The following is a 25,270-nucleotide window of genomic DNA, read 5'->3' on the forward strand; positions in this document are numbered from 1 at the left end:
TAATAATAAAAATAAGTCTAGGCCCTACAGCAGTGTAGTAGTCATTACATACTAACTGTTGTGTTGTGCTGTCAGTTCATTTATAGTTGTGATGTAAATAATGAAAACATTTCTGGTCCATTGCCGGAACTACCTGCAATCAGAGAAAACATTTTCATCAGATACTAAGCATATGTCACACAAATGTTCCAATTTTATTGTCAGTGACGCATGGTACAAAGTACAAAGTGGATGGAGTATAAGAGGAAGAAGATGTTCATAAAATTGTTTCATGATTTAATGCTAGTATTTGAAAAATAATGTGATTATTGGGAACTTACGTAATGAGAATAACAGTGTTACAAAATAGTGCTAATGCTAATGATCTTTTAAAAATAATTTAGTGTTATGACTGAAACATAATCGAATTCTCTTGGTTTTAGTCCTCATAAAATTTTATTTTACACCTCAGGGAGTGATTGCCACCAGATTGGGAACCACTAGTCTGTAGCAACTAGGATTTTCTCCAATAAGTCAAAGAGAGCTGTTTGAGTAGATTTGTTTCTCTGAAACCATTTTGAGCATTGACTAGTATTTTATTTTTATTCAAGAAGTTGGACAAACTCTCATGGATGAGCCTTCCAATTATTTTATGACAGCTAGATAGTAGTGAGAGTAGCCAGGTAGCCACTAGTACCATCTGTTTTTTGAAGTGGGTTCAGTACTGACTGTTTTTGGTTTGTAGGGAATATTTCTGTACTAAATGATACACTGATTATGTTAGTTAGCTGAGTGTCTATTTTGCTTGAAATTTCTTTAATGATCTTATCTGTGATACCATGAGGACCATAGGATTTTTATAAAGATTGTATTTATTACTTCTGTTTTAGTACTGGACTCAAAACATCGTATTTTCATTCTGGTAGATATTTACATGATTAGTTGACTCATAATGATTATAAATTATTTGTTGTGCTATATCTATATAATGTTATTTAAATCTATATTGTGTCTTCATCAGCTCTTCCACCAAATAATAGAAGAAGTCAAACTTCTGGAAATTAGTGAATAATTGTCAATTCTCTGGGATATAATAACTTTTTGCATCACCTATAAAATATTGTTCTTGTGGTGTTGCACATTTCAGAACTGACCAGTTCATTTATATCAAAAATGTTAATTTACAGTCTCCCCCCTCCTCCAGATAAGTTTCTGCAGATGCCAGGGCTGAAACTTTTTGGGATGTGTAACAGACTTTGTGAATTCCAATTTATCTGCAGGAACCAGAGCAATGTGGGCCAAGCTAGCAGTCAGCAGTGCCATTTTCAGCTTGGTATCAACTACACTGCTGATACATTGCCAGCTGATCATAAAGCTATTTTTTTTTCAGGTTTCTCTATCAATATATTACTATGACATTTGATGCTGGGTCAGGAGAGAGTCTCTTTGATTTCCCCACTGATCGCAGTGTGTCTTCTATTGTTAAGCTGCAATTCATCCTGACTTTCAGTGAATTATCTAATAGATCTGTTGACAAAAAGGAAAACAAATAGGTATTCCTGATAGGTGTAATGGAGTAGCACATATACACCAGAGAACAACAAGTGTTTCAGTCTACACATTGCTGAACTCTCCTTCTACTGTAAATGTGCCCTACTGTATACTGACTCCAGGGAGGGGGAGGGGACCAGAATCAGTAGCAGGAGGGGGGGGGGGGGAGGCATGTCTTAATAAATGTACCAAATTTGAAGTTTATGGCAGATTTTTCTCTCTTTTCAGTTCAGATATAACCTATGAGTGTTGTGATTAGTATGTTCAGTGTCTTGCATGAAATAAAAAATGCAACATATATTCTTTACATGAAATAAGCTTACCAGTAACACTAAGCAGCTGCCACAGAAAATGAAGTTACGATCTTAGAAAACTTGGCCAGTAATATGGGAAGCAACTTGCGTGCATCATCCACGTGCATGATGAATGAATTACGGCTGAAAACCCACATTCATCTGTCCTCAGAACCATCATAGACACTGGCAGTTCATTGTATGGTTTAAGGAACCATGTTATAAGGTTGATAGTTTTGAGTAGAAAATCATCTGCAGAGACAAAAGAGATTTTCAACTGTTTCTTAGTGAGCAAACCTGTTAAAAATGCATGAAAGTCATCTTTAGAGAAAACGGAGATTTTAAATGGGTTCTTACTGAGCAAACCTGTTAAAATATGCATGAAAATAATCTTTAGAGAAAAAGAAGATTTTCAACAGGTTATTAGTGAGCAAACCTGTTAAAACAAGTGCTTGATAAACCATCACATAATTCATGAAGTGCCAGAAGAATCCTGATGGGTCAATTTACAAAATATTTCACAGCAGCTGCCACAATATAATTATAATTTGAAGAAAATAGAACTTGGAACTCCTCATCTCTTAATAGCGTTCTTTAATGGGAAACAGAGATTTTTCACAATGTTTTGTGGTAATAGCTCTTTCCAGACTATTTAATTTCATAATCTGATGACGACAACTGGTTAAATGATCTAAGACGTGAAATTTTGGGTGAAAGTGGATATTTTGGAGGCAGAAGGGGGCTTTTGCCCCTGTCTGAAATCTAGGTACAGAGTTTAAATTCATTACAAAATTCTCTTGAATTTCTAGCAGTGATGGCTTGTTATTGATAAACTGCAGATTAACATTGCCTGGTGTGAGGATTAGTTTTATGACTTTAGCAGTGACTACCTGTTTTTGATTTTTTCTTGTTTGCACACTATTCACAATAAATTATGCTGATTCATTGGTGCAGTGGCAGTTTTGGCACTATTCTGCAGTCAAGTTGGATGTGAACTTTTACAGGACAGTGTTAAAACAATGTCACCAGTCTTTTCTCTGTCTCTTCCTTGTACAGTTATTTTCATGCTACAGACAGGGACTGATGCAACACCCTGAAGTTCAGATTCTAGTACAATGTAAGTGTGGCAGCAGTATACGAGCTTGTCATCCATCCCCAACTCTCTCAAAAACACCCTCTTCGCTTGCTGCACAGCAGCATCTCAATAGCAATTTGCCATTTGTCTGTGGGCAAAAAATACTTGTGATGGCCTGAAAATTTTTACATTAATTTTTATATGGCAAACCTATTACAGTGGCCTCTGAAGAACACAACTCTCTCTTGCAGTCCAAATGCTTCAGGCAGAACAAAACCACATTTTGTGCACTAGAAGAAAGGAAACAAGAGTCATTTTTCAAGCTCAAAAAGATGTCCTCTCCAGGCATTGGAATCTTCTAAACTCTATCAGTTGCTAACAGTGTCAAATGCAGTCATAGAACTATGAATTCTGCAGGCCACTTAGCCTGATTACATAATAGTCTGACAACCTGGAGAGAGGAGGACAGCCTTGGTTCAGTCCAAAGCTTTTAAAAGTCTATCTACTGGCCAATTGCAGGGTGGTTTTAGAAGACTTCTCACATTCACCGAGCCGGAACATGTAGTTTTTGAACCACATTTTGCTCAGTTTTAGTTATGACAGTAATAATAATAATAATAATAATAAGCAAGCATGCAAATTATTAAATAGAACCATTAACATTTTTAACAATTTTATGATAACACATGAAGTGGATTCCTGTGTTTGTAAAATATCCATTGGTCTCTGTGGAGTTTGTCTAGCAAACCAGTTTTCCATTACTGCTAGTATTTTCAATTAGTAATGCACAACTGTAGCAAATAAGCAGAAAATAATTGCCACACTAACCAATATCCCACATGACATTATTTCTCCTTCAGGGCCCACCAGGTGTTGCAGGTCTCAAAGGGTTGAAGGGCGACCCAGGTATAGATGGACCACGAGGAAAGCAAGGCCGCCAAGGGCCAGAAGGGCCAGCAGGCCCCAAAGGCCAGAAGGGAGCTCCTGGCTATGCTGGAGAACCAGGTAGAGATGGACCAAAGGTGAGAAAACCCAAGATTCATTCTGGTGTTGTGTTCTGTCATTTTGGATGTGTGCCACAGATTAAGTCATCACAGTGTGTATGAATAAGTCAGTGTGTGTGGGTAGAAGTACATGCTCTATTGTTATTAAAGTGCTTTTCAATCAAAAGTACCATCAGTGTTAATATAATATGTTTTACAAGTACATATTTTGATATTTGTAATATCTGAAAATATAAATTCAGGGAGCACAAGGTGAAGATGGACAAATAGGTCTACCAGGACCACAGGGACCAGAAGGACCACAAGGAATCTATGACCCAGACTTGGATGAAGATGGAAAATTTGGTGTTCAGGGACCACAAGGACCATTAGGTTGGTTGGGATACATTATATTTAGTACTGATGGATCCACAAAATAACCCACCAAGTAGTATGTGGAAGCATGTCTATGCTACTGAGCAGTAACTCCTTTACATTAACGTGATTATCAGTCTTGGTATTGAAACAGCATATTTCTTTCAGTTAAGACTCTACATGCTAAAAGATCAATTGTTTTCAAATGTAATAACTTCTCTCAAGAAATGAAATAGCATTACATAAGCTAAGTAGTCAAAAGTCATGGGAAGGGTTATCCCATCGGAACATGTGCTGTCTATGATACCCAAATGTTGCAGGTATAGTTGAGACAGTATAAGAAGATCTCTTGATAGCTTGTAGTGCTGTTGCCAGCTTGCAGCTTCGAAGCACAAATGGATGCAGGCAAAAACAATAGCTGTCTACAGAGCTGTGACAGCACTGAGGCATTGCCACAGAGATGTTTACAAAATTGTGGTATGTTGCCGATTGAGGTAAGCATGCAAAGCTGCTGTTTCCAGCCCACTGCAACTCTTGGGAATCAGCTTAACACCAATTCAACTGTAGATGTTGTGTGTGGGGTGAGTATAGAGATGATGTCTGAGAGGTCTAATACAGACAAATGTGTAATGAACATGGGAACATGTTACAAATTAACTGACTTTGAATGTGGGATGATAAGTGGTGCAAGATGCATTTGTCATAGCATATCAGAGATTACACAAAATTTTAGGTTTATGAGGTCTGCAGTATCTGGATCTTCAGTACCACAGAGGTAATGTATCCACTTGTGTAAACCAATGCATAGGACAAACCCAGATGTTTGTCCAGTGGACATCTTGTTGCCTCTGCAGAGCCATGTAATAATATTGTAGGTCAAATTACCCTAATTTGAATGTGGGGTGACAGGAACCCATTTCTACCATAACTGTATGAAGATATATGAATCACTCAGATTTCAGCAACTGACTACCAATTCTCAATACCTTCTCATGACTTTTGGCCCATCAGTATATATTACATGGTGGTGTATGAAGCTGAATTTTATGGCGTTATTGTTTCATGGGGCATCATTTTCTTGCAGGACCTCCTGGAGCAAAAGGAACATCTGGTATTCCAGGAGAAGATGGAATCTCTGGAACAATTGGTCCCCCTGGGCCACCAGGTTCAGCAGGGTTACCAGGACCCAGAGGTGCCAAAGGAATATCCATTAAAGGAGAACGAGGAGATGATGGTAATTTTGGACTATTATGCCCACATCACTTTCATAGCCCACAGTGAACTGTGATTGCTATTGTGAAAATATTTTTTTTTGGTGGGTGTTGCATCAATTTGTGCTTTTATCTTTTTTTTCAAATTGTGGCAGGACACTAGTGTAGTGAGGCTCCTTCCATCACCATGCCAGTGTGCCATTTTTTGGCGGGATGGTGTTAATAAAGATACAAGCTCTTGACAATAACAGTGGAACTTTGAGACAGCTGCCTAGGGATGCTTTCAGTGTGGCACACCGCCACATGCAGTAATATGATAAGTTCTGCCTCTGAAAAGGAACAGGCAATGGCTAAATACAAAGTTGGTGAAACCCCTACTGTTGAGAAACAGATTCATCATGGGTCATGTCAGAGACTTGCTGTGGTCCTCTGAACTGGTCAACATGTTTCTTCAATTTTTCCTGGTATATATTATGAAGGAAAATTTTTTGAGGGAACTGCCATATTGTAATATTATGCTTGCATCTCTGACATGATAGTTGAGCCATTTGCCTGGTAAATTTTCCTTTACCTGTGAGGCATTTAAATCAAGTACTTGGAGTGTTGGTAGCAATGCAAAATGAAAGTGGGATACCAGAGAATTGTGATGTCATTATATCATGAAAGTTCTGGGAGAGTAAAACTGTGTGCCAGACCAAGTCTTGAACTTGGAACCTTTGCCTTTACGAGCAAGTGCTCTATCGATGGTGGAACACTTGCCTGCGAAAGGCAAAGGTCTCGAGTTTGAGTCTCTGTCTGGTACACAATTTTAATCTGCAAGGAAGTTCCATGTCAGTGCACACTCCAATGCAAACTGAAAATTTCATTCTGGAATCATGTCAGGTTGAATGTGATATCCCAGAAAATGCAACTGAAGGACACAAACAGCATATGTCACATTAAAGATTGATTGGAGGTAGTGAATTTATGATCTAATGAAGATAAAAAAAAGAATGAATCTGACTGTCGATGAGTCTAAAGGAAATGTGAGCTGTCTGGGTCTCAACTATACAGGTTACCAGCTGTCACAACTCTGAGGTTCCTGTCAATTTGATAACATTTGCACTGACACATACATTGAAATGGCAGGTCTCAGTTGCACTGACATTTAGACACTATGGCCTAAAAATACTTTTGACAAATTACCAACAAGATTATAATCTGTAATTTTAAGTACAGTCATAATTATATTCTGAAAATACTTACAGTTTCAACTTAACCACAAATCTCATTATAGAAGCACTTACATGTAAAAGTTTGTGTAGTTGCTTAACCACACAATTAAATGTAAAATTAATGATTTAATTACATTCAACTGGACTGCATATCACCATATCCAGTATAGTGTGGTACTGAGCAAGTAAATAAATTAGTCAACAAACTGCCATCTTTATATTTAGAAGTGGGAAACAGCGGAAGTTATGAAGCAAAGCACAGTTCATTTTCTGCCAATGAAATTCTGAAACAAGAGTTATATTATCAAAGATAGAAAAGCATTTAAGACCACACAGCTGAAGAAAACACAAAGTGATAAATTTGAAGCCTATTTCATAAGCAGCTTAATACCCATTGCGTTGAGCAAGGGAAAGGAAAAAAAACCTGATTTTTTTTTTTTTTTGCCAGTTTCTGTGTTATTATTTTTTGCCATTATATTTTGACAGTTCTGATATTAAGTTCTAACATATTTTTTGTGAAGTAATGCACACTTCTTATTTTTGTCTTATTTCATTTTTAAGTGTTGTCTTCAAGATCAGAATCTGCACATGAATTACAGTATATTTACTGCCACACCAGATCACATTTATTTACATTATTTGAAGGGAGAAATCATTTCTGTCAAACCTATTAAAATTAATCAACTATAGAAATATAACTTTGCAACTATACACTGTTTAAAAAAAGCACTGTCATAACTTCAATGTTTTCTAAGACATTATGTTGCTGTTCTGTCAGTATTTCACTATAGTGTGAAAACATCTGCATGGGGTCTTAATCTGAAATGGAAAGCAATCTGGCTTCAGCATGCCACCAGGCATTTGACATTGTACCCATATCCTGCCGGCATGGACAGCTGCTTTCCCAATAAATTACAAAGGGATTTGTATTCCTTCAGAATGTCTTACAAAGTCGAGACTTGACATTTAGGTACACACAATTCTCTGGACAGAGAACTGAGAAAAGACTCATAAAATGTTTTGTATCGAGTGTTCTTATGTATGGCACTGTAACGTGGACTTTGAGGAAGAAAGACAGAGAAAGGCTGGAGGCTTTTGAGAAGTGGACATGGCGGAGGATGGAAAGAATAAGTTAGATGGGCAGAGTAAAAAATGAAGAGGCACTGAGAAGAATGAGAGAGAAAAGACAGTTACTAGATGTAATAAAAAGACGAAAAAGAAATTGGATTGGGCATATATTAAGAAAGAATGATGGACTGATAAAAACAGTTTTAGAAGGTTATGTAGAAGGGAAAAGGAAGTGAGGAAGGAAGAGATTTCAGATACTGGATGACGTGATGGATGGTACAACATACAGCAGCCTTAGGAAGGAAGCAATGAATGTAATAAAAAGACGAAAAAGAAATTGGATTGGGCATATATTAAGAAAGAATGATGGACTGATAAAAACAGTTTTAGAAGGTTATGTAGAAGGGAAAAGGAAGTGAGGAAGGAAGAGATTTCAGATACTGGATGACGTGATGGATGGTACAACATACAGCAGCCTTAGGAAGGAAGCAATGAATCGCAGAAAATGAAGAGGCGAAGGACCTGCTGGTATAGCAGAAAATGGATGATGATGAATTCTTGTTGCAATATCTCCATTAACAGAGTTCATTATTTGAAGCCATTTTGACTGTTTTTTGACCATGACTGTCTCAAGGTTTTTTTTTTTTTTTTTATAAACTACTACTACCAGTCACAAAATTTGTTAACTAATGTATTATTTATTTATTGTGTGACATGTTTCGAGGGAATACCCCATCCTCAGGCTAAATGGCAGTACAAAAACAATTTCACAATAAGATCATACAGATGTTACACAATCTTCTCATTAAAAACAAAGTGAACGACTGTTACAAAACATGCAAACATCAGTCCAGCTTAACAAAGTGACATCGCCTCTTACTAGGTTTTATCACAGCAATTATGAAAAGACTGTGTAACATCTGTATGATCTTATTGTGAAATTGTTTTTGTAATGCCATTTAGCCTGACGATGAGGTATTCCCTCAAAACATGTCAACAATAAATAAATAATACATTAGTTAACAAATTTTGTGACTGGTAGTGATAGTTAATAAAAAATAAATCAATTAAAAAATTTAAAAAATACCTTTACAGTGTTCATTATCATCCCATGGCTGAAAGATGAACCTAGAATTGTGAACATAGATCAGGCTGATATGTTGCCATAAGAGTTGTTACCTGGTTTGAAGGTGCAACCCAGGTGGAACCCTTGTCCGCCGGAAGAATGATGATGGACCGGTCAGCCTTCAGTAGTTAACCTTTCTTCCAAACCTCTCTCCCAATCCGAAACCTCTGTCCTATCCAAAGGCCTCACCTTCAGCCCCACTCCCAGATTCAACCAAACAGCCCTCATCAAAGATTTACTGTCCTACACTCGTACTCTCTGATGGAAGTATCACTTTGCCACAAAGAAAAATGATCCTAATCCTACCCCTAACGATCCAACTCCCCAAGACACTATCCAAATTGAACCCTGCCTGGAACAGTTCCGTCCTCCATCACAGCGGGACCCACCTCCTCTTCCTCAAAATCACCCTCTCCAAACCTTCCAGGAATTTCTGACTTCCAGCCTTGCCTCTCAGTCCTTCTTAAAAAACCTTAATCCTACTCCCAACATCACCACTGCTGAAGCCCAGGCTATCCGTGATCTGAAGGCTGACCGGTCCATCATCATTCTTCCGCCGGACAAGGGTTCCACGACCGTGGTACTTGATCGTCGGGAGTATGTGACTGAGGGACTGCGTCAGCTTTCAGACAACACCACATACAAAGTTTGCCAAGGTAATCCCATTCCCGATGTCCAGGCGGAGCTACAAGGAATCCTCAGAACCTTAGGCCCCCTACAAAACCTTTCACCTGACTCCATCAACCTCCTGACCCCACCGACACCCCGCACCCCTACTTTCTACCTTCTTCCTAAAATTCACAAACCCAATCATCCCGGCCGCCCAATTGTAGCTGGTTACCAAGCCCCCACAGAACGTATCTCTGCCTACGTAGATCAATACCTTCAACCTATTACGTGCAATCTCCCATCCTTCATCAAAGACACTAACCACTTTCTCGAACGCCTGGAATCCTTACCCAATCTGTTACCCCCAGAAACCATCCTTGTAACCATTGATGCCACTTCCTTATACACAAATATCCCGCACGTCCAGGGCCTCACTGTGATAGAACACTTCCTTTCACGCCGATCACCTGCCACCCTACCTAAAACCTCTTTCCTCATTACCTTAGCCAGCTTCATCCTGACCCACAACTTCTTCACTTTTGAAGGCCAGACATACCAACAATTAAAGGGAACAGCCATGGGTACCAGGATGGCCCCTTCGTATGCCAACCTATTCATGGGTCGCTTAGAGGAAGCCTTCTTGGTTACCCAGGCCTGCCAACCCAAAGTTTGGTACAGATTTATTGATGACATCTTCATGATCTGGACTCACAGTGAAGAAGAACTCCAGAATTTCCTCTCCAACCTCAACTCCTTTGGTTCCATCAGATTCACCTGGTCGTACTCCAAATCCCATGACACTTTCCTTGATGTTCACCTCCACCTGTCCAATGGCCAGCTTCACACGTCCGTCCACATCAAACCCACCAACAAGCAACAGTACCTCCATTACGACAGCTGCCACCCATTCCACATCAAACGGTCCCTTCCGCGGTACAGCCTAGTTCTTCGTGGCAAACGAATCTGCTCCAGTCCAGAATCCCTGAAGCATTACACCAACAACCTGACAACAGCTTTTGCATCCTGCAACTACCCTCCCGACCTGGTACAGAAGCAAATAACCAGAGCCACTTCCTCATCCTCTCAAACCCAGAACCTCCCACAGAAGAACCACAAAAGTGCCCCACTTGTGACAGGATACTTTCCGGGACTGGATCAGATTCTGAATGTGGCTCTCCAGCAGGGATACGACTTCCTCAAATCCTGCCCTGAAATGAGATCCATCCTTCATGAAATCCTCCCCACTCCACCAAGAGTGTCTTTCCGCCGTCCACCTAACCTTCGTAACCTCTTAGTTCATCCCTATGAAATCCCCAAACCACCTTCCCTACCCTCTGGCTCCTACCCTTGTAACCGCCCCCGGTGTAAAACCTGTCCCATGCACCCTCCCACCACCACCTACTCCAGTCCTGTAACCCGGAAGGTGTACACGATCAAAGGCAGAGCCACGTGTGAAAGCACCCACGTGATCTACCAACTGACCTGCCTACGCTGTGACGCATTCTATGTGGGAATGACCAGCAACAAACTGTCCATTCGCATGAATGGACACAGGCAGACAGTGTTTGTTGGTAATGAGGATCACCCTGTGGCTAAACATGCCTTGGTGCACGGCCAGCACATCTTGGCACAGTGTTACACCGTCCGGGTTATCTGGATACTTCCCACTAACACCAACCTATCCGAACTCCGGAGATGGGAACTCGCTCTTCAATATATCCTCTCTTCCCGTTATCCACCAGGCCTCAATCTCCGCTAATTTCAAGTTGCCGCCACTCATACCTCACCTGTCATTCAACAACATCTTTGCCTCTGCACTTCTGCCTCGACTGACATCTCTGCCCAAACTCTTTGTCTTTATATGTCTGCTTGTGTCTGTATATGTGTGGATGGATATGTGTGTGTGTGTGTGCGAGTGTATACCCGTCCTTTTTTCCCCCTAAGGTAAGTCTTTCCGCTCCCGGGATTGGAATGACTCCTTACCCTCTCCCTTAAAACCCACATCCTTTCGTCTTTCCCTCTCCTTCCCTCTTTCCTGATGAGGGCGAAAGCTTGAATTTTGTGTGTATGTTTGTGTGTCTGTCGACCTGCCAGCACTTTCATTTGGTAAGTCACATCCTCTTTGTTTATATATATATATATATATATATATATATATATATATATATATATATATATACTATGAAAATATTTAGTTTAATTCATGCACTGCATTAAAGATCTCACAAAAATTGTTTGATAGATTGTGCAAAGGTTTTGGGAAATGTCACATCAGAGACTAAAACTGTTACTGGAATAGGAATCACTGAATGTAGGGTATTTCCATTGGACAACACATCTGGAGCTATAGTTCTTTACGTGAGCAATCAACTGTCATTGTAAGGTTATACGCAATTCACAGTGTTGAGAAAAAGAGTCAAAATCCAGTTTCAGCATTCAGTAACTATCAGTTACCAATATCAGTAAACCACTCCACTCAGATTTATAACTTTTTACACGGAAACGGGGAAAAATGCCAAATTTGGTGACGTTTTGTTATAACTACTAATGGCACATTATATCACTGAAAACTGCAGATTTTGAGCTGTTTTTTTACTTTACAATTTACTCAAAAATTTCCTGTTCATAGAAATAGCGTAAGAAACATGAATTTGAAGGTATTGTATGATGAACAGCATGATTTCAGAAAAAATACAGCTACAGAAGAAGCAATTATGAGGATACATTGATACTAAATGGAATGGTTAGGAAAAATCATGTTACCTTGATTGCATGTAGGGATGTAAAGAAGATGATAGATGATTTATATAGTAATAAGATGTTCAGAATTCTGGGGAGTATAGAGATGCAACAAAAGTCAAATGTGTGATTTGCAGTATATACGAAAAACATGTACAAGCAGGAAGTCAAAATAGGCAGAATCAAAGTAAATGTAAGTGTACCAGAACATTTTAACATAGCTGTTGCTGTTGGAAATGCTGGAACAGTAAACAAGGTGGTTATACCGAAAAAGCATAAAAACTGGAAGTATATGCACAGGCACAAGTGCCAACATTTGTAGATAACAGCACCTCTGCAAAATAATGAGACTTCAGAAAAAATATTAGATGAAACAACTGGGATATATTTTGAAAAAATGGGGTTTGAACAGGCAGAGTTAAATCAAAATTAAGGAGGATACATCAAAACCTTTGAAAAACTGATGCACAAACTACTGGCCTACCCATTTTTTGCATGTTTCTTCTCATATGCCTCTCAAAGATTTTGTGGTTGCCTGCCAGACAGTCTTGGTACAAACCACACATAACATTTGCTATCTGGCTATATGTTACAATTTACAGAACTCCATTCGATGCAACACTTGTGCAGAGACATGAACAGTGCTGAAAACAGATTTTATTATTGTGCTGCAAATGGTGCGCTATTTCTTTTTGTCCTATCTCTTTTGGTTTAATTTGTTGTAGAATAAAGCCAAATATTGGCTATGAACAAAACTGAATATATTCACTCTATCCAATTCTTACTCTCTTCACTGCTATAAATTAAGCCCCTCTTCATTTTGTTGCTGCTAACCTCTTCAAATCCATTTGAACCTCTGAGTTAACTTTTTTTGTTTTTGTCCTTAGACAAATTTTTGAAGATATTTGAAATTGCAACTGATATGAAAAGCTATATTCCAAGTGGTGGTAAAATAAAGTAAGAAAAGGAAATAAACTAATTATTAGTGTAACCTTAGCATCTGGAGACAACAGTGGCCATGTGTGTTGTGTTGTGGTTGTGTGAAGGTGTGTGATGAGTTCTTTTTTAATGTCTGATGATTGACTTAGTTCAAAATCTGAATATTTGTATCATTCGGATCTATGGAACACATTCTTTTTCATTGTGACTGTATGCAACTCATTGCCTCCTCTATCTGGTGAGGAGCAGTCTATCCTTTCCATATTGTTGTTATTCTATCCTGGAATTTCCATTGTTTGATTTAAACTAGTTATTAATGTTTATTTCAGGATATCCTGGACCACCTGGCTTGCCAGGAGCCCCAGGTCTACCTGGACCAAAAGGTATCTTGGGAGAGAAAGGCTTCCCAGGTCCCAGCATCATGGGTCCCCCAGGACCAGATGGCTTTCCTGGAATACCAGGAGTCTCAGGACAGCCTGGTGATAGAGGAGATCCAGGACCACAAGGCAAATACTGCATTTTATTGAAATTAACAGTATAACAGAAATTTAGATTCTATGTAAAAGTGTTTCAAAACTCTTGACTACAGATTATTAATATGAAGCTGTTTTCATATTTTTATTACCACCTACTGTAATGTGTCTTGAAGTGTAACATTAACCTCTATAAGCCAACACTGTAAAATATATGCAGTTATATCACTGTCAAAATATTGCACATTTATTTGAATAAATGAAAGTAAAATACTTTAAATTCTGATGACAGGTCCAAAAGGGCTGCCGGGAATAGGTGTTCCCATTCGTGGTCCTCCGGGAGAAGCAGGTCCACCAGGTCTTCCTGGTCCTGATGGTCGACCAGGGTACGCAGGTCTTGATGGAATAGAAGGACCGAAGGGAGAAAGAGGAGAAGATTGTGGTGTCTGCTCACCAGGTACTTAACACTTCTCATTGCTATAACAGTGTTACTTGTTAATGTATGTATTACTTATTTAGAAATGTATGTGTTTAGATTTGAAGAAAGATGAATATATTGAGACAAGAAAGTGGAATTTGGTAGTAAGTAGAAGTTGTTGCTGTGGCATCAGAAGATTAAAACCTGAAGTTGGTAAAGAAGTGTAACATAATCATAAAATTGAAAAATATTTTTAGGTTGCACCAGGTTTACTGTCCTTATGTGTCTTCCTTTTATAATAAATTTGCACCAGTAGCTTCAATGGATAATCTGCAGATTAAAAGAAAAAAGTATTTTTAGGACGCAGAAGGCTTACTGTATTTTTGCATTTTCTTTTGATACTAAATTTACTCCAATAGCTTCAGTAGATGGTCATTAATATAAGTTTTAAACTATTTTACAGGTCTGCCTGGTCCAAAAGGAGAAAGAGGTGATTCTGGTCTGAATGGTATACCGGGGTCTCCAGGTTTCCCTGGCCTTCCTGGCCCCCGGGGGCTTAAAGGGCCAAAGGGCAAGCCTGGTGCTCCTGGTTCAGTTGGACTTGCTGGAATGCCTGGCAGTGCTGGTATGTATGTAGTGTTAATTGTAAAGCTACAATAGTATTAAGCAAACCTCCAGAAGGAGTGATAGGATTGTAATTATTCAAAAGTAGCTTTAGGCAGTGCACACAGGCCTTCTGATTCTGGGGAGCCTGTACCAGTATGCAGGATGGAGTCAGAGCCATCTGGAAACACTTCAAGCAATGAAAATCAGACTAACACTCTAGTCAATGCAACCAGGTCTAATCTATGAACTAAGAACCATCACTACCTTGGAGCAACCAAGATATGATCTCTACTTAAGATTGGGGGAGGGGGGGGGGGGGCTAAAGATGAGGTGTAACCCAAAAATTTTGATCTTACATTACAGGAGGCATGATTTACAGATTCAAGCACCACTATTCAGGGAATTTCAGAATATTCAAAGGGAAATCTGGGAAAAGGATTGGAGCAACTCTACAATAGCTCAGCAAATCATTCTGTGTTTTCGAACAAATACTTGCCTCCAAAACTTAGCTCACCTTCCTGTAAACACTCTGTGCTCACATTCAAATGTCCAAAGAAAATGTATACATTTTTCAGTGCTCACAACACATAAAGACAGCCAAAGAAACCCTGAATAAGTAGACATGTTTTGGGCCCAGGTAGGGAATGAATTACAAAGAACTTCAACTCATGGTGTCAAAATTGCTTTGATGTGCAAATTGGAAAGGAACAGCAGTTTCAAAATATTGTTGGCAACTACCCTGTGGGCAATAGAATAAATAAGTGACAGAAGATTTATTGAGCTGGTGATGCCTTTGATCTTAAACTTATGCCTACTTATTTCAAGAGGCATCTCAGCAAAAAGAATACATGGCACTTTCCAAGAAAAGATTTTGATGAATTCCAGTTGGACAACATCATAGTATCAAAACGAAATGTTAGGGAAATTGTGAACACAGAAGTGAGGAAAGGAGCCAATCTTTACTCAAATCACTCCCTGGCCCATGTGAAAGTTAGACTTCTTCCATTAAATAAGAAAAAAATTCCTTGGAAGAAAGTTGTAAGAATCAATTCTGACAAGCTAAAGCAAAATAAAGCTAATTTCCAGGAGCTGTTACAACAAAGAAAAACAAATACCTGCCAGGACGTACAGCAAAATATGATACATACTGCAAAAGATATAGTACTATTATGAAAGGGGTGTAAATACTCATGGTGTACTGATGACTGTGATAAGACAGCTGACCAAAGATCAATGGCCTGCAAAGCTTAGAACACAGACAACAAAGAAGATAAATTCTCACAGTACAAAGAAGTACAGAAGCAGACTGCAAATGTGCTCCATAAGGACAAAGGACCTAGACTCACAGACAAAAAGGAAGAATTTTGAGTCACAATTTAAAAGGAACAACAACAGGAACTTTTACAGGGTCTTCAGGCTGCATTAAAAACCACCAGGTTTGAACTTCAAGAGGAATGATGGGAAACTGGCTGTGAATGATAAACAAAATTGTGAGATCCTTGCCAAGTACTTCAAGAAATTGCTAAACTGTGAAGAATCCAGAGAAAAATGGCCAAGAATAGTCCCAGAGCAAATAAACAACAATTCTCCCCCTACTCCTGATGAATGTAGAAGGGTAATTGTGCAGAACTGTAAAACTAAAAAGCCACCAGAGAAGACTCAATCACAGCAGAAATCTTGAAAAATGGAGGTGAATTCACCTTTAATGCCCTATGTCATGAGATGGAAATTATCTGGAAAACTGAAATAATACCTGGTGAATGGAAAACAGCACTGATTCACCCTCTTCACAAAAAGGAAGATAGAACTGATGTCAAGAATTAATGTGCCCATTATATCATATTTCAGATTTACAAGGTGTCATCCAAATCATAGGAGGCTAGGCTTATGGAGCAAGTAGATCATCAAATTTGTGTGTATCAAGTTGGATTCATGAAAGAGAGGTCCTGTATTCACCAGATCTGGGGCCTGAAAAGAGTAAAAATGTCTTTAAAATGGCTGTTCCATTGTGAAATGATAGTCACAGGATGTTTCTGGTGACAAATACTTATTTGCAATCCTGCAAAATTACACACATGTATAAATGGAGCCCCTATACTAAACCACCAGATAACAACATGATATTTAAGACGTAATACATACCCTTTGATACAAAGTGAACGTACAACTTCAACAAAGTTGTCAAATAATATCAAAAATGACATAGGTTTTACAAGTCCACACACCAAAATAAGATTTCACCTAAACATGTGTGCTACTAACAGCAGCGTGAAGTGGCTGGCAGCTGTTCCCACTTAAGAGAACTAGTTGGCACTAGGTGGAGTGCGCCCTGTGGTGCTGCCATCATAGTTGACCTATCTTTACAAATAGAAATAATATTAACAGTTACAGAATATGTACAATTTTTGGTGAACAGTAATTTTTTTTTTTTTTTTTTTTTACTGCTGCCTTATGGCCATGAGACAAGAACTTGCAAGCGCTTTTAATGCAAAAACCATTCAAAAACTGAGGTTTGCTTGGTAAGCAATGGGGATGCATGGAGATGCATGTTAAAGAGTTACTGGGAGAGATACTGGAAAACAAACACATTAATTAGGAAACACACTGGACTAGAAGTTGCTGTTACAACTCTAAGAAAAATTAAATGGAGGTGGTGGGACATATGAAGCATGGTGAATGGATCATAGGTGGACCAAAAAATTTCATTGCTGGACTCCAAGAAATAAGGAAAAAAAAAACTGAGGTGGTGACCTTACGAAAGGTCACTTGAGGATCATTTAAAACATGACAGAACAACATTTGCGTATAGCTGAAAACCATAAGGCCGGGAAAAGTCTAGATGAGCCCTTTAGCAAGCATTAGCAGGTTGATGATTATGATAGTGATCATGAATACATACTTACATGTATCTCTCTCTATTTATCTGTGTATATATGCTTGTTTGTGCATGCAGTACAGATGAATACCAAATTTGAAATGTTGGCTATTGTATCAGGAGTTGTAACATTTGTGCATTCCACTGAAAATATTTTTGAATTTAATTAACTTATCAGATATGTTGTTGTCAGGTCTGCAGGGAGTTCCTGGACCTAAGGGTGAACGAGGAACATTGATTTACCCACCTCAGTCTCAAATTAAGCCTGACAAGGGGATAAAAGGCATGAAAGGTCTTCCAGGGCCTCTAGGTCCACCAGGTGACGAGGGTCCTCCTGGAGCAGATGGACTTCCAGGTCTCCCAGGACCTAAAGGACCCAAGGTAGGTGAAAGCTACTGATCTTTTGCAGTTTCTTTTATTAACATAGTCTTAAAATGTTTCTTGATGTTGTAATTTTTGGTCCAAAAACTATTTTGATGTATCTCTCCAGACTTGTCTATCCTGTGCAAGTCTCTTTATTTCGCAAAAACAGACATAATGTCTGATAGGATAGCAGCAATCAGTGATTTTACAATGTTACTTGTAATCTGTCTTGATTGCAAATTTTTTATTCATATGACTGATTTCAATTCATCTAGAACCATCTTCAGATGGTTCATTTTATGTGACGCAGTATGTGAAAGTTGCTGGATTTGGACGGGTTACTCCTGTAACTGAAATATCAGTTCTGAAGATGGTTCTAGATGAATTGAAACCAGTCATATGAATAAAAATTTTGCAATCTCTTCATTTCAGCATAGCTAGTGCAACCTACATCTATTTGAACCTGCTTACTGTAGTCAAGTCTTGGACTCCCCCTGCAAATTTTATACCCCTATCTGCCCTAACCTGTACCCATTCACTTTCCCCCATTACCAAATTAGCTATTTCTTGATAATTTGAGATGTGTGCTACCAACTTATTCCTTCTTTTAGTCAATTTATGACAAATATCTCTTTTAATTCCTATGTAATTCAGTACATTTTCATTTGTCACTCAATCTAGTAATCTCAATTTCAATATTCTTTTGTGGCACCAAATTTTAAAAGCTTCTGTTCTCTTCTTTGTCGTCCATGTTTTATTTACATATAAGGCAACAATTCAGACAGATACTTTCATGAAAGTATTCTTAACACTTAAATTTATGTTCAGTGTTAACATATTTCTGTTTTCTGGAAAAACTTTTCTTGCTATTGCCAGTCTGCAGTTTTATCCTCTCTACTTCAGTTACCATCAGTTGTCTTGCTACCCAAATATCAAACCTCATCTGCTCCTTTCAGTGTCTCATTTCCTAATACAGTTCTCTCAGCATCACACCACATTTCTTGTCTATTACTTTCACTGATTTTCATGTTACAACTTCTTTTCAAAACGCTGTTCAGATGAACTTTCAAGCCCACTGCTGTCAGTGACTGTTTTACAGTGCTATCAGCAAACTTCAAAATGTTTATTTCATCTCCTTGAATTTCAATTCCATTTCCAACTTCCTGTTTGGTTTCCTTTACTTCTGTCTCAGTGTATGGATCGAATAATATGGAGGATACGCTACAACAAAGTCAAACTCCCTTTTCAACTACAGCTTGCCTTTTATGTCCACTGACTCTTACAACAGCTGTTTGGTTTTTGTACAAGTGTAAGTAACATTTTGCTTACTGTATTTTCAAAGAGTATAGTGCAGTCAACATTGTCAAAAGCTTTCTCTAATTCTATAAATGCTATCAATTTAGGTTTTCATTTCTTCAGCCAATCTTTTAGGATAAGTCATAGAGTCAGTACTGCCCCACCTATTCCTATATTTCCCTGAAACCCAAACTAATTGTCCCAGATTTGGCCTCCATCAGTTTTTCCATTTTTCTATAAATACGTCATTTTAGTGATCTGCAGCCACGACTTATTAAACTGATGATTTGGTGATGTTTACATGTGACAGCACCTACCTTCTTTCGTACTGGGTTGTTATATTGTCCTTGAAGTCCCTGTGTACTTGCCAGTCTCATATATTCAGTATTCCAGGTTGAAGAGATTTGTCATGTTTGGTTGTCCAAAGGATCTTAACAATTATGATAAAATTTCATCTCATTCATGTTACCTTGTTTCAACTTGGGTCATTCAATTCTCTGTCAATACTGCATCTGTCATTTGATCTTCATCCTCTTCCTCCTCTTTTTCCATAATATTGTCTCCAAATTTCTTTCCTTTCTGTAGTTTGTTGATACAGTCCGTTCAACTGAGCTTTCTCTCCATTGCTTGCTATGTGGTCACCATCTGAGCTTTTGAAGTTCATACACCTACTTCTCTGTCCTCTAAAGATGTCTTTAATTTTTCTATATGCAGCATCTATGTTTGCTATATACATTTATTCTTTTATTGCTTTATATTTCTCCCTTAGCCATTCATACTTTGTGATTGTGCACAGTTTTTAAAACACTTTTTTGTATGTTTTGATTTCTTCAGTTACTGCATTTCTGTACTTTCTCCTTTCTACATCTATATCTACATCTACAACTCAGGAAACCACTATGAGGTGCATGGCAGAGGGCACATCCCATTGTACCAATTATTAGTATTCCTTTCCGTTTCATTCATGCATGGCGCACTGGAAGAATGACTGTGTGAATGCCTCTGTGCAGGCAGTATTTATTCTAATCTTTCCCCAACAAACCCTGTGTGAATGATACATAGGGGATTGTCGTATATTTCTGCTGTCATCATTTAAAGCTGGTTCTTGATACTTGGTTAATAGACTTTCCCAGTATATTTTATGTCTATATTTAAGATCTTCCAGTTCTGTTTCTTTGTTATCTCTGTAACACACTCGCGCAGATCAAACAAACCTGTGACCATTCATGCTGCCCTTCTCTGTATATGTTCAGTATCCCCTGTTAGCCCTATATGGTGCAGGTTCCACACACTTGAGCAACTTTTCTAGAACTGGCTGCATAAGTAATTTGTAGGCAATCTCCTATTAGACTGATTGCACTTCCCCGAAATTCTGCCAGTAAAATGAAGTCTACTGCTTCGCCCACGACCTTGGGCCTATGTGGTCATTCCATTTCATATCACAACTAAGTGGTCATCAGTCAAATTCAATATCCCCTGTGTTATTCAAGAATTTCTGCTGGACTGTGTCTTTCTGTGTAGTTGTTCCTTTGCTGTGTTCACTGTTTAATTTCTCAAAGGTAACATTCATCTCCAGATCTATTTCAGCCAGGTGTTGACTGTTGCTTCCATTGAAACCCTCAGCAACTTCCAGTTTTTTTAAATTTACTCAGGAATAATCTCATTACATTCCTTTCTTTCTATAGCTTTGCAGTTGCCTATTGCTTCCATTTAAACCCTCAACAGCCTCCAGTTGTTTCATTTACTCAGGAATCATGTCTTTACATTCCTTGCTTTCTGTAGATTTTTCAGCTGAAATCTACATTTCATAACTAATAAATCATGGCCAGAGTACGTTTGTTCTTGGAAATGTTCTAGGTTTCAACGATCAAGTAGTGCTTTTTCCAGAATTGTACTGGTGGTTTCATCCTTCAATTCTTTCCCCTTATCCATATTCTCCTACTATTTTTTTCTTTATTTCCTTTTCCTGCTGTGCAATTCCAGTTAAGCTTTTGATTGGTCAACACAAACATATTTGGCTTCACAGGTTTTATGCCATAAGCTTCAAAGCCCCACACTGAATTAGTTATGGCAAGCCCATGTCTTAATTACATAATTAAGACTCATTTAACAGGTATACGGCAATAGTCACTGTGCAGCATAATCTATCCAATCAACAACAGTCTCACTCAGATGAACAATACGTGTAGCACTTCTATATTAAAGTTAATCAGCAATCATTGTAAATTGTCCTACTTCACTGTCTGTCTTTTTAATCACAATAACACATCATTGTGCTATCACATTTCAGTTCTGATTGACATGGGTTCCATGAATCTAGGCAGTGACTGCCTTTCATATTCAAATTAATCTGTGTATGTTATTAACGGTTATAGTTCAGTCTGGTTTCATATTAAGTTATACACATTATTGCACAAGTACATTATGACTCTTTTGACTGACATGAGTTCCATACATGAAATCTCAGAACACGCTGACTTAAAATGGCTTCAGGCCCGATTATTTTATAGCTTTGCAAAAATGGTTAGTAGAATTTCACTTTGTTAAATATGTAATTTCAATAATTTGCAATTAGAATATTATACATCTATATCTACATCCATACTCCGCAAGCCACCTGACGGTGTGTGGCGGAGGGTACCTTGTGTACCTCTATCTGTTCCCCCTTTTATTCCAGTCTCGTATTGGTCGTGGAAAATCCAGAAGTGTTACAATTAGAATTTTACATCCTAAGTTGATTGAATAGTGCAGAAAGATTGGTTTTGGCCTCAACTTTATGTTACAATAAGAGTTTTGACTGAAATAAAGCTTCTTGATGACAAAAACTGCAAAAATAGCTAAATAAACTATACCATACATAAAGGTGTTAATTAGCCAGAAACGAATTAAGTTTTGAAAATTAGCAACATGTATACTTTAAAGAGTTCTATTGGTTATTTTCCTAACTTGAGCAGTAACATGGTAATTAAATCTGTTTACATGTCAACAACATGAGTGGAATAGGAAATGATTACTGATAGTTAACTGAACTGAACTTTTGCAAAACCAGTTACTTGAAATGGTTCAAATTATTTAGAAAATTATTCTGACTAATCTAATTTAGCAAAGTTGGGCCAGGACTTATAATTGGAATTACAGAATGACAGTTTTATCTTATGGCACATCTGTCACCCGCACTAATGACAATTGAGAAAAAAGTAATCGTTTAAGGAAGCAAATAACAAAATAAAATGGGAATGGGTCCCAGTTTGCTTTGCTACACATTCTTATAGATTTTGTCTATGCTGATACTATGGTGGTATTTCTCCATGTCTGTTTCTTGTGGCAGCTAACAAGCTCATCTCTTCCAAATGTTTTTTGATATTCTGTGATGGAAATAAGCAGTATATTAGAATATGGTTTACTGTTTATACAATTTAAGGATATGCAACATACTCTGAGATACTAAAGGGAGAACTGTGAATCAACCCTAAACACCAACAGATGGTCTGATGACAGAAACCCCGTGGAGGCCCGGGAAAAGAATAGACCTCCAGTATGTTCTGCCAGTCATAAAAGGTGACGAAAAGAACAAACCACTAATCGGGCTAACCCCCCTATTAGTGTGATTAATTGGTTCAGGACAGAACTAATGAAGCCTCGGACAAGCGCTGTCATGGTCGGGGACGACGCTTGAACCCTATGCCCGTCCACGATGGTAATGACACTGCTAGCCACACGGAAAATGATTTAAATCCAAATAGAGGTGTTTTGCAGGATATGCTTCCTGCAACCACTCTAGAAGGAAAACAAAGACATATAATGAGATGGTCAGATGAAGTTAACCGACACCTCATGTTCTGTTATTACCAAGCAACAAACTTAGGAAGCAACACAACTGGATACAGATCACAAGTATACACAACATTTATTACCAGATACCCAGAATTAAAATTTTTAACAGAACAACAACTAGCTGATCAGATCCGTGTAGTAATCAAAAATAACAGGATACCCCAGTCAGAATTAGGAAACATCAAACAACAAGTACAACAAATACTGGAGCAAAATAATGTGCAATCAGAAGAAGAAGAAAATACAGTAATGGACTCAAACATCCCAGAGCAAACAAACAAAGACAACATGTGTTAATTAAATAATCAGAGGAAAATGAAATCTTAAGACAGCCACCAGAACAAGCACAAGTAGAACACGAAGTGACACACATGTTAGATATAGAAAAAAAATTTCAGCTGTCATATATAGAATACAAAGACACAAATACAGTCATTAGACCATTCTTGCATAGACCACCAAATAACCCACAAGTCAAAACAACAATAACAACTATCAACACAATCATACACAACAAAATAAATGAAAATACAACTATGGAAGAGTTAAAACTACTGGTTTATATAGGAGCACTCACTACACTAAATATACACATTAGGCAGAGATCAGAACCAACCAACACACAGAAGAAACCCACAAAACCAGCATGGCAACGCAAGCTACAAATCAGAATAGAAAAACTGAGAAAAGACATTGGACAGCTAACACAATTTATAAGAAATGAAATATCAGACAAAAAACGAAAAAAGTTAGGTAAAATCTCACAACAAGAAGCGATAGAGCAATTAGATGAAAAGAAGCAGAAATTACAAGCATTGGCCAAACGACTTAGAAGATACAAAAAAAGTGAAAATTAGAAGGAAACAAAACCAAACATTCAACACAAACCAAAAGAAATTTTACCAGACAATAGATAACACACACATTAAAATAGACAATCTACCAAACATAACAGACATGGAACACTTCTGGAGCAACATATGGTCAAACCCGGTACAACATGACAGGCATGCACGGTGGATACAAGCAGAAACACACACATACAAGATGATACCACAAATGCCTGAAGTGATAATTTTGCAACATGAAGTCACCCGAGCAATTAATTCTACTCACAATTGGAAAGCCCCTGGAAAAGATAAGGTAGCAAATTTCTGGCTAAAGAAGTTCACCTCAACACATTCGCATCTAACTAAATTATTTAACATAATAGAGGGAAACATTCCACGTGGGAAAAATATATCTAAAAACACAGATGATGTGACTTACCGACCGAAAGTTCTGGCAGGTAGATAGACACACAAACAAACACAAACATACACACGAAATTCAAGCTTTCGCAACAAACTGTTGCCTCATCAGGAAAGAGGGAAGGAGAGGGAAAGACGAAAGGATGTGGGTTTTAAGGGAGAGGGTAAGGAGTCATTCCAATCCCGTGAGCGGAAAGACTTACCTTAGGGGGAAAAAAGTGTGTGTGCGAGTGTATACCTGTCCTTTTTTCCCCCTAAGGTAAGTCTTTCCGCTCCCGGGATTGGAATGACTCCTTACCCTCTCCCTTAAAACCCACATCCTTTTGTCTTTCCCTCTCCTTCCCTCTTTCCTGATGAGGCAACAGTTTGTTGCAAAAGCTTGAATTTCATGTGTATGTTTGTGTGTCTATCGACCTGCCAGCACTTTCGTTCGGTAAGCCATATCATCTGTGTTTTTAGATATAAATTATTTAACAGTTACATTGCAGACCCATACACGTTTCCTGATACACTTACACATGGAATAACTTATCTGAAACCTAAAAATCAAGCAGACACAGCAAACCCAGCTAAATATCGCCCCATAACATGCCTACCAACAATATACAAAAAATTAACTTCAGTCATTACACCGAAATTAATGACACATACAACACAGAACAAAATTATAAATGAAGAACAAAAAGCCTGTTGCAAAGGAGCACAAGGATGTAAAGAGCAACTGATAATAGATGCAGAGGTGACATATCAAGCTAAAACTAAACAAAGGTCGCTACACTACGCATACATTTATTACCAAAAAGCTTTTGATAGTGTACCCCACTCATGGTTACTACAGATATTGGAAATATACAAAGTAGATCCTAAATTGATACAGTTCCTAAACATAGTAATGACAAATTGGAAAACCACACTTAATGTCCAAACAAATTCAAATAATATCACATCACAGCCAATACATATTAAGTGTGGAATATACAAAGGAGACTCATT

General features: G+C 38.2%; 1 protein-coding gene across 1 annotated transcript in view; it reads left to right on the forward strand.

Annotated features, from left to right (window-relative positions):
* Positions 1 to 25,270, forward strand: part of LOC124616033 (collagen alpha-5(IV) chain-like) — a 616,123-nt gene that overhangs the window by 439,361 nt on the left and 151,492 nt on the right. The window contains exons 7-13 of the mRNA XM_047144251.1: positions 3,759 to 3,920; positions 4,145 to 4,274; positions 5,341 to 5,490; positions 13,492 to 13,668; positions 13,928 to 14,092; positions 14,517 to 14,678; positions 17,728 to 17,915. Coding sequence (XP_047000207.1) covers positions 3,759 to 3,920; positions 4,145 to 4,274; positions 5,341 to 5,490; positions 13,492 to 13,668; positions 13,928 to 14,092; positions 14,517 to 14,678; positions 17,728 to 17,915 — 1,134 coding nt within the window. The remainder of the gene's footprint in view (positions 1 to 3,758; positions 3,921 to 4,144; positions 4,275 to 5,340; positions 5,491 to 13,491; positions 13,669 to 13,927; positions 14,093 to 14,516; positions 14,679 to 17,727; positions 17,916 to 25,270) is intronic.

This window comes from Schistocerca americana, chromosome 5 (genome assembly GCF_021461395.2).
Source record: "Schistocerca americana isolate TAMUIC-IGC-003095 chromosome 5, iqSchAmer2.1, whole genome shotgun sequence".
Taxonomy (NCBI): domain Eukaryota; kingdom Metazoa; phylum Arthropoda; class Insecta; order Orthoptera; family Acrididae; genus Schistocerca; species Schistocerca americana.